General features: G+C 33.9%; 1 protein-coding gene across 3 annotated transcripts in view; it reads right to left on the reverse strand.

The window, feature by feature from the left end:
- The window catches only part of LOC120860170 (lysine-specific demethylase 6A-like), a 175,251-nt gene that overhangs the window by 43,478 nt on the left and 114,918 nt on the right, over positions 1–16,855 (reverse strand). For 2 of the 3 annotated variants that reach the window (XM_040235962.1, XM_040235964.1), the window contains 4 exons: positions 16,091–16,186; positions 15,095–15,478; positions 5,557–6,317; positions 1,712–1,841 (listed from right to left, as the gene is read on the reverse strand). In XM_040235962.1, coding sequence (XP_040091896.1) covers positions 1,712–1,841; positions 5,557–6,317; positions 15,095–15,478; positions 16,091–16,186 — 1,371 coding nt within the window. The remainder of the gene's footprint in view (positions 1–1,711; positions 1,842–5,556; positions 6,318–15,094; positions 15,479–16,090; positions 16,187–16,855) is intronic. The other variant, XM_040235963.1, reaches the window with a different exon arrangement.

The following is a 16,855-nucleotide window of genomic DNA, read 5'->3' on the forward strand; positions in this document are numbered from 1 at the left end:
TACATACTACAGTGTTTTAGCATTAGTCCTTTCAGGAAAATTCCACGAGAAGAAAATCACTATATACATTTGTCTTTAAAAGTGATACACTTTAAATTTAATAAATTCTGAAATGGTGTTATTAACTTCTTAGATCACAATATTCACAAAAGGACTGAAAGAGGTTAGCAGTTCAAAAGTATTTCCCAAGTGTACTTACCAAGCATACCTTCAGAATTCTTATAAAAGAGGTATGGAAAAAGTAAAATATAAACTTAAATATTCAAAGTGTTTTAAAGACTATAATCAAAATAAAAAATGATTCAGTAACAGGCAAAAATAAATCTCCAGTTTGCATTTAATCCCCAAAAGTCCAGCTTCAGGGGTTGACCTTAATTTTATAACTAGACCTTCCTTTCACAATAAGTCAGTGTAATCTAATGTGGTAATTTAAGAGTAAAATTTGGTTTTATATAGCATCTGTAGGGTAAAGGAGTTAGAGAAGGTGAGGTTCAGAAAAAGAATGAGACTGGCACTTTATAGGAACAGATCACCTTTAATGAGGAGAGAAGGGGCAGGAGTCATATTAGTGAGGTGCTACACTTATCCAAGAAAAGAGTAAGTACATACAGGCATGTATGTGGAAAGCTACTGTCTTAAGGAGGCCTGTTCTTCTCCAGGGTTGTTTGGAGTGAGATCAGCCAGCTGGGAGGTGGACGTAATCAACCTTAATGTCCATTTTTTTTGGGGGGTGGGAGACTGCTTCCTTTTGCATAGAATGGTTGGTGGGGGTGGGTCGGTGGGACCTGGAGGGGAGTTTTAATTCCAGGCTATTTTGAGCCATATAACTTTCCTTAAGCATCTAGTTTAAAAAGGAGCCAGAAATCCAAAATGCTCTCTTACATAGCATCATTCTAAATATTTACTCTTCAAATTTTAGCTTAGAAAGTTTTCTTTTGTCTTAAAACAGGATAGTTTAAGGACGGACAGCAGATACACTTAGAAAAAAAAAAATCACAGAAATTGTTTTGACTTAACTTCAATCAGTTTTCTTTACCAAAGACCTAAATTCCCCAAAAGTAAAAACATTTAGCTTCAAATTGAAAATTTTTAATTATTTATTCTTTACCTTTTTAGTAACATGCACTAATCATAATTGCTATATTCTTAACCACTTTGTTGCTTACAAAAATTTTTGCTTTAAAGCATTAAATTAAGGTCTGTAAGATGGAAGAATGTAGATTTAGAATCATGTAAACGAAAAACTAAGACAAAAACAATTACTTATTGCTACTCTCAGAGAATCTCATTCCAAAAGTGAGAGACACTTTAAATTTAAATATTCCCTTCAAAAAATCTTTCTAGAGTACAGTGGCAAAACTTTTTCGAAGAAAGGACAAATGTAAGTATTTTTGGTTTTATGAACTATTTTCTTTCGTAACTATTTAAGGCTGTTAATCAAGTGCAAAGCAATCAGATAACATATAAATAAATGACTATGACTATGACTATGTAACAACAGAACTTTACTTACAAAAAGAGGTAGTGGACCATATTCAGTCTGACAGATGTTGTTTGTTATCCTCTAGGACACAAACATGGTTTTCCAAAGCTTTCAACTTTAGAGAAAAAATTTAATTTTCTCTAAGAAGATTCGCATTGGTTTAAAAATATATCTGAAGGTAGACAAGTTCAGATACCTGGCTTATTACTAATTAGCAAGAAGACTTACATAAATACTAGGTGTGGGTGGATTCAACTTGTCCTTTGGCAAAGGCGGATATGGAGAAGTTGGTGGTCTTGGAGGTGGACATTTATCCAACAAATTGTGACTATTAGACAAGCCATTTTTATCTAAGTTCCTAGAAAAAAAATTATAAGAAATATATCAGTTATGCAATGACTGTAAAAACAGGAGATTAAAACAAGAGAAAAATCTTAAGTTCTACGTTCAGTAAAGTAAAATAATATACACTGTTTCTTCAGAACAAATAATTGTATTTTTGGAGAACAAATTACAAATTATATTTAAAATTTCAAATTATACAACTACACAAGCTGAAGTAAAATCACTGTTCCTTGTTTAGCTTTACTTTTGCTAAAGGGAAGGAAAGCCTGAAACTTAGGATTTTTTTGCAGAACTAATGAAAACTAAAGTTTCAGATGGAGTAGTTATCAACTTTGAAATGCCGTAAAAAACAGCTCGTAGTGTGTAGAGCCTATTTTGGCCTTAGTTACCTGAATAGGGATCAAAGGGGGATTTTGGCAATGAATGTGCACAGTGCTAACCACTGAACCACCAGAGGAGTCCCTGTGATAGGATTTATATAGTTACAAATTAAGTTAAAAATGCAGACTTTTCTATTTTTAAACAATTTGCAAATGTAAATTACACTAAAATCTTACAATTAACTAGCAATTAAGTTTAAATGTTAAATCAGTCTCTAGGTTTCATTATCTGTCCACAAAGCATAGTGACTTGTGTGGTTCAAGCTGCCTGTATCTTAAGCTTCTAAATTTAAAAATACGATTCTAATTTATAAACGCTACAGAACTGATTTAACAACCAAAATACATGTCAGAAGCTAATATAGGAAAAAATATATCCTCCTTAGAACAATGCCTTAAGAGTCAATTATAATCTCTATATAATAAAAGGCATTTATTTTAGTGCTTAATTATGTCTGTCACTCTATACTTTCCACAAAATGATTTAAGTTTGATTATAAAAGACTTGTTTCCTAGTGAGAGATGTACTACAATATAATATAAATATTTTAGAATACTCTAACATATGGATCAAGGATTTAATTGTACTTGAAAAAAATAAGCCGATTTACCATCCTGTATATGAAAAATGAGTAGGATTTTTATAGTCTAATAACAGAGTAAATTAAGAGTATATAGAAAACTCAAGCAATTCAAAGTAAAAATATATATGAAAACAGAAAAAAAAAAAATGAGGCAAGAGCAAGGAACCCAAAACTGGCCCAATTACTTAAATGGTGAACTTACATTTTAAAATTTTAGCAGAAGCAAAAAATGCTATAAATGAAATCAAACACTGGCAGTTTAAAACTTTAATAACCCTTAAAATTTTTCTATGAAATATAACAAAAGAGAACACGCTGCTCAAAAAGTACAATGAAATCAAAAGATCCATTAGTATGTCCCTATGAACCAGTCAAATCAGAATCTATTTACCAAAGAACCAATGTTTTTGAAAATAAAGGAACCATCCTTTTTTTTCCTTTGTAAAATACCTATCAACCTTAAAGCATGAACAGTTTGCACAACAGAAACACATGAATTTCTAAATAGGTATGACTTCACTGCTATTCTAAGAAAAAATTACCATAAAAATTCAAATGGGAAAGAAATGAATTTGGGGGAAAAAAGCAGAGGTGGGAAAGGCTAAGAATATCTCACTGGTAGCAAAAATGTATTATTACTGAAAAATTACTTTAAAAATACCATACTTAAAAATATCTTATTATGAATTTACTTTTGAACACATTTAAATACCAAAAAATGGGAGGTGCTCTATAGATAAATATACAGATTTTTTTTTTCCTTATTAAGTTTCTCATACAGAGATTAAACCCTCTCAACTGCTGATTGCTTGAACTAATCAGAATTCAGTCCAGTAAAGAACACATCAGCATCGGGTAACAGGAATTGTCTCCATATGACAGTTATTATTTGCTATCTATTTGGCTGTGTTAAACTGGAGTAATTTTATCCTCAATTCAAAGCCTGACCTTCATGTTCTTTCTTCCTTCCTTTCTCATCTGTTCTTTATTTTTTCTCTTTACAACTTTTGGAGATGGTGATGGTATCCTTTCACTAGCAAACTGCCAGCCAAACTTACTGGAAAAACCATGCATCCATTTGTAAGTTATTTTCAACTTACAAATTTACACATTTTTAGCAATAAAACAAGTCCTTTTAGTGGTTTTGAGCTTAAAATTCAGTCTAAAAAACGTACCCCATAATGATGCTCACATATATTTTGTAAAATAAGATGGGAAAATTAAAATTTAATCCTCTATGAAAGGCAAAAATTTCTTACTCATATAATTTTTAAAATATCAATTATTTCCATTTTTCTATTATTCTATCTCCAGTAACTGCAAGTACAAACTATATAAACATTTAAGACTTGTGTCAGCTTATAATTTTATAACACATATTCAATGGTTGATCAGTGATGGTTTCTGAGATAATCTAAGTGTCTGAAAAATCTAAACATGTTTTAGTTTCAGCAACTGAGAAGAGAGGTAAAGACTCCCAGTTTCAGAAGACTTACAGTAATTAAGCAATAATTCCTTTTTTATATTTGAAATTCAAAACCTGAACTAAAATAGTCAAAATAGATAAAAACTAATCTTCAGATTTATATTTAATAGTACCTATCTTCTATTTTATTTCATTATAATCTCAATTATTCAAATTTCAAATTGAATTACTTCAAATTGATTATTCAAATTTCAAACAGAATTATTATTCAAATTTGTTTTAGAAAATTACACAAAAGCATTACCCCTAGTATTTTAACTATCACACAAGTTTTACTCTTCTATACTGCATCTAAGTATGAGAAATAAGATAATTTTAGATTAGATTTTAAACAAACAATAAAAATAGTACTTTAAAATGTGTGCAACAGTTTTCTTTTTGAGATGATAAAACCGCTGAAAAATTATGCTGGTGGTTGCTGCATTATATGGAAATATACTAAAAACCACTGTACTGTATGTTTTAAAGGGATATATTATAAGGTGTGTCAATTATATCTTAATAAAGGAGTTTTCAAAAACCATGAATGAATAAGACTGTGCAGAATATGGAAATTTATACAATTTCACATTATCAAAGACAGTGTTTCTCATCTTTTTGTGTCTTATTGTTTGAAGGCAATGAAACCCATTTAAGAAATAAATTTTTGAGGTTCATTCTTCTAAGTGAAAGTGAAGTTGCTCAGTCGTGTCTGACTCAGCAACTCCATGGACTGCAGCCTACCAGGCTCCTCCATCCGGGATTTTCCAGGCAAGAGTACTGGAGTAGGGTGCCACTGCCTTCTCCAGGAAGAATAATAGAATATAGCTTGACTTCCCAAAGTGACTGGTGGTCTATTAACACTTCCCAAATCTTTGTTTTCTTTCTCTTGTCACTCCTGCCTGTTTAAAACCTCTTCTAGAATCACAGAAAATGTTCCCAGAAAGAAAGCAATCAATAAGGTTTTACAGATTTTCTATCAAATATAATTTAATCCATTCACTGGTTTCAATCCCCAATCATAGAGAATATGACAACAACTCTGATAATCAACAGAACTTAGTAATACTAGAGATGTGCTTCTCACAATATGTTGTAGAAAAACGCTTTTCACATGTAATACACTGATAGTTTATGCATGATACTGAGTAATAACAAAGTTCCTTTTGAAACAGTTATTTTAGACAACTGACTACATAATTACCTTTTATATTTTTTATAAAAAACATATTATTTCAGTTTTCTGATCAAGTCAAAAGTGAACTATTTTCAATTTGTGATAAACTTTCCCATACTAACCTGCATGCCTTCAGAACTTCTGTAGAATTTGAGTATATGGACACAGACATTGATGGTATGATTGGAGAATCAGGTTTGCGGCTAATCATAGGCAAGCTTCTATTTTTAGAGCTGTGTGAGTTCTCTAGCCCTTTTCCATTAACTGTTTGTAACCTAACATGAGGACTGCTGATGCTGGTAACACCAAGGGTAGTCGTCTGGTCGGCAGATTTTAGAGCAGTTGTAGAAATGACTGAAGAGTGTAAAGAGGCAACAGAATTATTAGTCTTTGTATGACTTTCTGGGTGAATACTATTGACTTTGTCACATGCTCCAGTCATCACACCATCATTGGCTTTTCCAATCAACAAGGAAGACATCTGAGGATTGCCTGAAATTAAATTTGGTGACGTAGAATCTCTACTGTTTGGACTGCAAATAGGTTCTGCCATCAACTGCTGAACACGATTAGAAAGTCCCTTGACACCAGCACAGCCATTAGGTGTATCTTCAGTATGACTGCTTATTTCAGGCACAAAAGATCTATTTCCTGAAGGTGTGCTCTCTTTGGTATAACAAATGCCTTGTTGGTCACCTGAGGTAGCAGTATGAGAGAGGTGATTGAAAGCAGTTCCCTGTGTTACTGAACTAGTAGGCAGCATCCTATGTGAAGTCTGAGTATTAGTGCTAGCTGCTTGGAGATACAGGGCAGGATCAGTGGAAAATGAAGGCTGTTCATCATTAGATCCTGGCAAATGTGAATTCTGACCTTTGTTAAACCCCTAAAAAAAAGAGAAAAACAGACTTTTAAAATTCAATACTGTAAGTTCCAGCCAGATATTAAACAAACACCTAATGCATACAAAGAACAACAATGAGGATTAAAAACGTTAAATAAAAGCTAAACAACTAACTGTGTAACATAATAGAACCAAAATTATAAAAATCATTTTTAAAAGTTTCATAATCTTATAACTAAAGTGGTTAGTAGCCTTGAGGGAAAATCATATTTCTGGGCTGTGTAACTGATTTCATTTACTAGTGTGGCAACATAATTCTTCATGGAAGTCTTTGAGAAATTTTATCTAATTCAGATATATACATTTTCATTAAAAGAGAAATGACTAAGTAAATTTAGATATGGAAAAACATACATATAGTCATTACTGATTGAAGCTATGAACACATCTTAAACCAGATCACCAATTGTAACAATGTATTATGTTTTATATGGAAAGTGTATATATTAATCCTTTAAAATTAATACTGAATCTATAACAGAAAAGTAACAGCTATCCTCAAAGAAAGCAGATGAAATCTTATTAATTTTTTCCAAGGAATAACTTCAATCTTTCCCAGCATCAGACAAGGTCTTTCCTAAAGAGTCAGCTCTTCGCATTGGGTGGCCAATGTATTAGAGCTGCAGCTTCAGCATCAGTCCTGCTAATGAATATTCAGGACCACTTTCCTTTAAAATTGAATGGTTTGTACTCATTGCAGTCCAAGGGACTCTCAAAGAGTTTTCTAATGCACCACACTGCAAAAGCCATCAATTCTTTGGCACTCACCTTTCTTTACGGTCCAACTCTCACATCCATACATGACTACTGGAAAAACCATAGCTTTGACTAGACAGTAAAGTCACTTTATCCTAGTCAGTAAAGTGATGTCTCTACTTTTTAGTATACTGTCTAGGTTGGTCACAGCTTTTCCTCCAAAGACCAAGCATCTTTTAATTTCATGGCTGCTGTCACCATCTGCAGTGATTTTGGAGCCCCTAAAAATAAAGCCTCTCACTATTTCCATTGTTTCCCCATCTACTTGCCATGAAATGATGGGACCAGATGCCATGATTTTAGTTTCCTGAATGTTGAGGTTTCAGCCAACTTTTCACTCTCCTCTTTCACTTTCATCAAGAGGCTTTTTAGTTCCTCTTCGCTTTCTGCCTTAAGGGTGGTGTCATCTGCATATCTAAGGTTATTGATGTTTTTCCCAGCAATCCTGATTCCAGCTTGTGCTTCATCCAGTCCAGCATTTCTCATGATGTATTCTGCATGTAAGTTAAATAAGCAGGATAACAATATACAGCCTTGATGTACTCCTTTCCCAATTCTGAACCAGTCCCTTGTTTCATGCCTAGTACCAACTGTTGCTTCTTGAGCTGCATACAGGTTACTTAGAAGACAGGTATGGTGGTCTGGTATTTCCATCTCTTTAAGAATTTTCCACGGTTTCTTATGATTCACCGTGAAAGACTTCAGAGCAGTCTGTGAAGGAGAAGTAGATGTTTTTCAGGTACTTCCTTACGCCTCTATGATCCAATGGATGTTGGCAATTTGATCTCTGGTTCCTCACCTTTTCTAATCCAGCTTGTACATCTGGAAGTTCTCAGTTCATGTACTGCTGAAGTTTAGTTTGGAGGATTTTGAGCATTACCTTGCTAGCATGTGAAATGAGTGCAATTGTATGGTAGATTGAACATTCTTTGGCATTGCCCTTCTTTAGGATAGGAATGCAAACTAACCTTTTTCAATCCTGTGGCTACAGATGTGTTTTCCAAATTTATTGGTATATTAGGTGTTGAACTTTAAGAACATCATCTTCTAGGATTTGAAATAGCTCGCTGGAATTTAATCACCCTTTTTGTGTTTCCTGTCTAGAGAAGATCCTTTAGCATTTGCTGGAGAGCTGGTTTGGAGGTGCTGAATTCTCTCAGCTTTTGCGTGTCTGTGAAGTTTTTGGTTTCTCCTTCATATTTGAATGAGATCCTTGCTGGATACAGTAATCTGGGCTGTAGGTTTTTTCTTTCATCACTTTAAGTATGTCCTACCATTCCCTCCTGGCCTGAAGAGTTTCTATTGAAAGATCAGCTGTTATCCTTATGGAAATCCTCTTGTGTGTTATTTGTTGTTTTTCCCTTGCTGCTTTTAATGTTTGTTCTTTGTGTTTGATCTTTGTTAATTTGATTAATATGTGTCTTAAGTGTTTTGCTTTGGGTTTATCCTGTTTGGGACTCTCTGGGTTTCCCGGACTTGGGTGATTATTTCCATCCCCATTTTAGGGAAGTTTTCAACTATTATATCCTCAAGTACTTTCTATTGGTCATTCTTTTCATCTTCTTCTTCTAGGACTCCTATGATTCGAATGTTGGGGTGTTTCATATTGTCCTGGAGGTCTCTGAGATTGTCCTAATTTCTTTGAATTCATTTTTCTTTTTACCTCTGATTCATTTATCTCTACCATTCTATCTTCTACTTCACTAATCCTATCTTCTGCCTCTGTTATTCTACTATTTGTTCCCTCCAGAGTGTTTTTGATCTCATTTATTGCATTATTCATTATATACCAACTCTTTTTTATTTCTTCTAGGTCCTTGTTAAACCTTTCTTGCATCTTCTCAATCCTTGTCTCCAGGCTGTTTATCTGTGATTCCATTTTGATTTCAAGATTTTGGATCATTTTCATTATCATTATTTGGAATTCTTTATCAGGTAGATTCCCTATCTCTTCCTCTGGAATTTAATCACCTCCACTAGCACTGTTCATAGTAAGGCTTCCTAAGGCCCACCTGACTTCACATTCCAGGATGTCTGAGTCTATGTGAGTGATCACACCACTGTGGTTTCCCCAGTAAAAAAGGCCTTTCTTGTATAATTTTTCTGTGTATTCTAGCCACTTCTTAATCTCTTCTGTTTCTGTAAGGTCCTTCATCTTTCTATATTCAACAATACTTGATACTTAATATGGACAGAGTAGGTTTTTTTTTAGAGCTCACATGACAGATTAGGAGAAATACAAGTCTCAATAACAGAATTAAAATCATAAAAAAATATATTCCCTGAACAAAACAGAATAATACCAATCATCAAAAATATAATCTGAGAAATACCAAAACTTTGAAAAATATTCAACAGAATTCTCAATGTTTGAAATCAGGATATCACAACAGAAATTAGAAAATAACTTAAGGCAATACTTCAAAAACAAATCAAAAATATAACTCTATTCATAACAACTGAAAAAGACAACTGGGAGAAGTTAAAAGAGAACTAAGCAAACGGAGAGAAACTATATTCACAGTTTCGAAAAATTAGTAATTTGAGTTAAACACATAACACAATTCTATTAAGTGCCAGGGGATACTTTCGATACAAACTGACATAATGACCCCAAAATTATATTAAGATTAAAAAAAGACAGCAGTATCAAATCAACTATAAAGGTAAAGAAAATGTTATACAAGTATTATCTAAATCTCAGAACATATTCTGAAGTTACAGTGATCAAGACAATTAAGTATTAATAAAAGCTATAGTGATCAACAGGACAAAAGAGTGGAAAATAAAAACAACACTGGGACAAAGAGATAATCTGTAAGCATATAACTATTTAAACTGAATCAATCATTTAGTAACTTTGCAGAACAAAAAGCACCACAGTGCCTAGATGAGGTCACTGATAAAAAGAGTTCCACCAAAAATTTAGGAAGAAATTATGCCAGTGCTCAACAACCTGTTCCAGAAAATAGAAGCAGACACAGTCTTTCAACTATACTATACTATGAGGTCAAGGACAATGACTATCCTAATATTAAAAACACTGAGAGAAAACTATATTCCAAAGACAAAACCTCAACAAAGTATCAACAGATCACATCCAACTATGCAGAAAGACATTTATGTACTATGGCTAAATAGGATTTATCCAATGCATGCAAGGTTCATTCAACATTAGAAAAATCAATCATTATAATACATCACACATCCACAGGTTAAAAAGTAAAAACCACATAATCATGACAACTGATGCAGCAAAAGAACTGACAAAACTGCATACTTGTGCATGATAATATTACTGTCACTGACCTAGGAATAGAGATGAACTTCCTCCACTTAATAAGATTATCTACAGAAAACCTCTAGCTAATGTCATATGTTAAGCTGGGCTCAAAGCATTCCCCAACAGCATACAAAACAAGGCAGTGATGTTCCCCTCTCACCACTCTTTCATCTACCACACTAAAGTAAACTGATAAAACAAGAAAATGATGTAAAATGGATACAGATTATAATTAAAAAGGAAAAAATGAAGCCCTTTGTTCAAACTGACATAATTACCCATGAAGAAATTAAAAGAATCAAGAAACCTACTTAGAAAGGTTAGTAAGGATATAGCAATGTTGCAAGATATACAGTTAACATACAAAAGTTAATCACATTTCTATACTAGTAATGAACAAGTGTAATTTCTAAGGAATCTGCCTGCTAATGTAGGAGACAACGAGTTTGATCCCTGAGTAGGAAAGATCCCTTGGAAAAGGAAATAGCAACCCACTTCAGTATTCTTCCCTAGAGAATCTCGTGATCAGAGGAGCTGGCAGTCTACAGTCCATGGGGTCCCAAGAGTCAGACATGGTTTAGACTAAACAACAACCACTACATTAGCACTTGCCCTAAAATGAAGTATGTAGGAAAAATTCAATAAAATAGTTATCTGAAACCTTTATGAAAAAAGTACAAAGCATTGACTAAAAAATAACTAAGTAACAAGAGAGAGTTTCCACATTCTTCAGAAGTAAAACTTAGTATTATTTAAGATGTCAGTTTTTACAAACTTGATTCACAGATTCAATGTAAGCAAATAAAAATTCAATGTTAATTTTACAAATTTTTAACAAAGTGATTCTCACATAATAAGGAGAGACAAAAGACCCCCAAAATCCAACATAATGTTGAAGTAGAACATTAGAGGACTGACACAGGTTTATTTAATGATTAATATAAAGCTAAATTAATCAAGGCAGCATGGTACTGACAAAAAAAAAAAAACAGATAAACGATCAACATAACAAAATACATAGCAGATAAATAAACCTACAGAAATATAGTCAACTAATCTCTGACAACAGAGCACAGGCAATAAAATGAAGCAGAAACAGTCTTTTCAAGAATGGTGTGGAAAATCAGAATTCATATTGAAAAAAAGAATCTTTGGGAATTCTCTGGTGGTCAAGCAGTTAAGAATTTGCCTGTCGATCAGGGGACACAGGAATGATCCCTGGTCCAGAAAGATCTCACATGTCACGAAGTAACTAAGTCTGTGCCCTGCAACTATTGAAATCTGTGTGCTCTGGATCCTGCAAACCACAATTAGTGAGCTTGTGTGCTACAACTACCAAGCCAGTGCACTAAAGACTGTGCTCCACAACAAGGGACATCACCACAAGGAAAAACTCATGCACCGTAACTGGAGTAGCTTCTGTTCTCTTCAACTAAAGAAAGCTCAGACACAGAAATAAAGACAAGGCACACTTGAAAATATATATACATAAACATTTTAAAATTATTTAGCGGAAGAAAAAGGAAAATTTTTACACGTTACACCATTAACAAAAATTAACTCCAAGTGAGCCTTAGACTCAAATATAAAATGCATAAGTATGGAACTCCTAGAAGGTAGTATAGGTGAAATTATGTAGCATGGTGCAACTTTTTAAATACACTTTCTAAGGCACTATCATAAAAGAAAGAATTGATAAGCTGGAGTTCATTAAAATTTAAAACTTCTGTGAAAGATACTGTAAGATAATGAGAAGGTAAATGAAGACTGGGAAAATATATTTACAAAAGGCATTGCTGTTCAGTCACTCAGTCATGTCTGACTCTTTGCAACCCCATGGACTGCATGCAGGACACCAGGCTTCCCTGTCCATCACTATCTTCTGGGGTTTGCTCAAAGTCTATGTCCATAGAGTTGATCATGCCAGAAGGACTGATGTTGAAGCTAAAGCTCCAATACTTTAGCCACTTGATGTGAAGAACTGACTCATTAGAAAAGCCCATGAGCTGGGAAAGAGTGAAGGAGGAGAAGGGGATGACAGAGGATAAGATGTTGGATTGCATCACTGACTCATTGTACATTAGTCTGAGTAAGCTCCATGAGCTGGTATCAGACAGGGAAGCCTAGCATGCTACAGTCCATGGTGTTGCACAGAGTTGGACATGATTTAGTGACTGTACTGAACTGAAACATGCTCCAAAAATCATCAGTTATATTAGATTAAAAAAAAATGATACATCACTACCTCCCTATTTGAATCAGTAAAATTCAAAACACATCAACTGAATGTGTCCACCAAAATGCTACCCTCAACTTAAGTCTTCACTGTATGTGAAACAAGGCCTTCAAAGGTGATTAGGTTAAAAAATCTGGAGCTTTGAAGAAAGGAATTTGTGTCTTATAAAAGAAACCATCAAGGGGCTTCCCTGATTGTTCAGTGCTAAGGAATCTGCCTGTCAATGCAGGAACATGGGTTTGATTTTTGTGTCGAGCAGACCCCACATGCTATGGGAGCAACTAAGCCTGTGTGCCATGACTACTGAGCCTGTGCTCTAGAGCCCAGAAACCACAATTACTGAGCCTGTGCTCTGCAATAAGAGATACTACCTAAATGAGAAGTCTGAGCATCACAACTAGAGAGTAGCCCCGACTCATGGTAGAGAAAATCCTGTGCAGCAACGAAGACCCAGCACAGCCTGAAACAAATACATAAAACACCAACCACAGACATTCATTCTGTGAACTACAAGTACAATGAGAAGAGAGTCAACTATGAGTAATAAGTGAGCTCTCAAAAAACATCAAAATCTGTTGATGACTTGATCTTGCATTACTCTTGACTCCATGAGTATGATAAATAAAAACTCTGCTGTTTATAAAGCACTCACTCTGTGGTACTTTGAGTCTGCCTAAACCCAGCAACTCTCAGTGGGAGAAGCTAGAGTAAACAGAAGCCTCAGTCACTGAGGGAGGCAATGAACATAAAAGTCTTTTTAGAAGATAGCTGTCAGTTTCTTAGAAAAGTAATTGGTGCTCTTATAGTATGATCCATTTATCATGCTCTTCAGTTTTTACCTGAACGAGTTAAAAACTAAATCCACACAAATCTACAGAAGAGCCCCATGTATTTTGTTAGAATATTCTCTGATCCTATGCACAGGTAATGTACATAATCAATACTGTGAATTGAATGAATAACAAGAAAAATATATTTGAACTATTTGACTTTCCTGTCTGTTCCAGCATAAACAAATAAAGGAGACATAGTACAAGAAAAGAAAAAGAAATATAAACACAGAGTGAGTGCATAAACAAAGTGCAGTTAATGCAAACAACTAAGTGATCAATAATAAATATAGTTATCATCTCAAGGAAACACCCAAAGAAAACTAAATGTATATTGGTAAGAGAAAATCATTCTAAACAGGCAACATCCTGTATGCTTTTAATTATATGACATTCTAGCAAAAGCAACCATATAGACAATAACAAGGTCTGTTGTTTCTACATATTGAAAGAAGGCTAGAGGAATAAACAGTGCACAGGGTATGTTTATGAATCTATTTTGTAATGAAGATGGATGCATATCAAACACATTTGTCAAAATCAATATAATGTGCAATAGAAAGAATGTATTAGAATGTAAATTATGGGGCTCTATCACATTCCAGTATATGATGTTCAGATTAGTGGAAACATTGGTACAGGGAGTAGTTTTAGGGACTTTTCATAATTTCTGCTCAGTTTTTTAAAACCATTTAAAGTGATATAAAATGTAGTTAATAACTTTTAAGGAGGTGGCTGTTCAAGAAATCCCTATCTCTGTATCAAAACTGAATGTCTCTCATTTCCTCTTAGGATTCATCAAGCCCTTCACAAATTAAACCTGATCCTTTGTGTTTCATCTTCATAAACTACACTGTAGCTACATTTGCTGTGACTTGCTCTTCTAAATTTAGTTCTCTGAGACTGTAACTTCTTAGTTCCCTCCTAATGCCACCCCACTCCAGTACTCCTGCCTGGAAAATCCCATGGACAGAGCAGCCTAGAAGGCTGCAGTCCATGGGGTCATTGAGGGTCTGAGCGACTTCACTTTCACTTTTCACTTTCGTGTATTGGAGAAGGAAATGGCAACCCACTCCAGTGTTCTTGCCTGGAGAATCCCAGAGATGGGGGAGCCTGGTGGGCTGCCGTCTCTGGGGTCGCACAGAGTCGGACACAACTGAAGTGACTTAGCAGCAGCAGCAAGCTACTTTCTCCACAATGCAAATCAGATTTTACTGTAATGTATCATAGGTGAATCTTTTTTCATTAGGCTTTTTACCACACTAAAATAAATGCTTCACAGCTAGTAGAATATTGACTGTATGAGGAATATATCTGCATATATTAAATAATTGCAATTAAAAATCATGGCCATGATACTTTCATTCATTAAGCAATGGAATCTGAAAGAACTATGTCTGTGGTTTTTTTCTTTATCTTCAGACTGTCTAGCATAATTCATATATATATATTAATTTACACTAGATACGTAACTACCACGTGCACAGATGACCTTACAACATCGTATTAATAATGAAACACAAAATTCTGAGATAATTGTGAATTGTTTAAAAAAAGATAATATTTCTTAAATTGTAATTTCTTCTCCTCCAAAGGTATACAAGTCAAAGAAAAATTACTATGTAACAAGTAAAGCAGCTAATCTTTCTTTTACCTGAGTGGAGTTTGATAGTTGTTTTCTCCATGGCTCTTCTGTTCTGCTGGTCAGGTTTGTGCAGTTATGAGGTAGAGTGAATGTGTTTTGCTGCAGATAAGGCACATTTCCATTATTTCCACTTCGTGTTAAGTAATTATTGCCTACCAAATTAGTGTCTGTACACCCTAGTGGTTTTGAGGTGCCAGAAAGAATACAGCGTGCAGGAAAAGGTCCACTGGACAAAGGATTTTCAAAACAAGCAGAGTGCACTTCAGGCTGAGAGACACTAGGTACTCTGGGTAGAGCAGAATGTGGTTGCTGGCTAGAGAGAGAGTTTGTAGGCAGTGATGAATCAGCTATTGGCCCATTAGGAATTCCAGTAGTTTGTCCTGTTTGTCTCATCTTCAAAAACAAAAAAGAAAACCTGCTTGTGTGACTTTGAAAATGTGTTATCAATACATCCCTAACTTTATCATAACATTTAATCTCTACAGGTTAAAAAACATACATTTTAGAAATGAAATGCCATGTTTATATAGATAAAGCAAAATCTTTTTCACTATATATTTAAAAGAAGCCTTTGCTTATTAGGGGTATGTGGGCAAAAGAAAGCAATTGAAAACACTGAGTTAGTCATTTACAGGCTTTATTTCCCATTATAAAGTAAGGGATTTCAGATGGCCATTCCATTTATGCCAAATCCTTGAAAATAATCCTTAAAACTTCTCTACTTCAGTATATTCCTTAATTGTAAAGTAATAAAAAGTAAGCCTATAGAACACACCTGAAATATGCAAAAAACATAAAATATATTTCCTATTATTTTCCAAATTAGTTTATAGCTATTAAAAAATAATACTGTCCACCAGTGGTATTTAAAGCTCAGATATATAAATTCTAATGACTACACATAAAAAGTAGAAATAAGCATTAATAAATTCTTAAGTGGTGATACAGTCAAGAAAAATACTTAACATAAGTGATAAATATTTATAATGAAAATGGGATACATACTTGTTGCATTAAGACAAACTGACTTTCCAACTGTTGCAGCATCAGTTTCTGTGTCGGATTGAAATGATCTCTATCTGTGCGTAGCTGTTCCAAGTACTAGAAAGATTTTAAAGTACACAAAGATAAATCAAAGAAATAAGTCACCAGCAAGCAACCTGTAACTTAAAAATCTACAAACCAAGCAATTTTGTGTTGTGACATACAGTGATTTCTAACCAAATGTAATCAATACCAAAATGAAGTCATTACAAAAAGCTAAGAAAGATTTAAAAAAAATAAGAATTCACTTGATGAAAATAATTTTTGTGTTTTGAATTAAATATATTATATGGAAAGTAAATTATAATTCAAAGAGAAAGTTGTTTAACTATAAAACGTGTCATAACAAAAATGCTTAAGGGCAGCCTTGTTTATAATAGGCAGAAATTATGCAAAAGTCTAAAACAGAAATCTAGTTAAACAACATGTGGCTTCCAAGAAATTTTAAAATGTAGCATCATGTATCCATGAAGAACAAAGTAGCCATAAAATACATGAAAATATCTCAAAGATAGATCTTTGAGGAAGGTGAGCAGGGAGAGAAGATACAGCAGTCAAGAGGAAGGTGAGCAGGGAGAGAAGATATAGCAGTCAACAAGCTATATTAGTATAAGGGATAAAAAGAAAACTGAGATCAGCACATTTTCTTGTACATGCATATGTATCTCTAGAAACAAAAGAAAAAAACAAAGAAATTATTAATACTGATTATTTATTGGAAAGAGA

The sequence above is a fragment of the Oryx dammah genome, unplaced genomic scaffold (assembly GCF_014754425.2).
Source record: "Oryx dammah isolate SB20612 unplaced genomic scaffold, SCBI_Odam_1.1 HiC_scaffold_11032, whole genome shotgun sequence".
NCBI lineage: Eukaryota > Metazoa > Chordata > Mammalia > Artiodactyla > Bovidae > Oryx > Oryx dammah.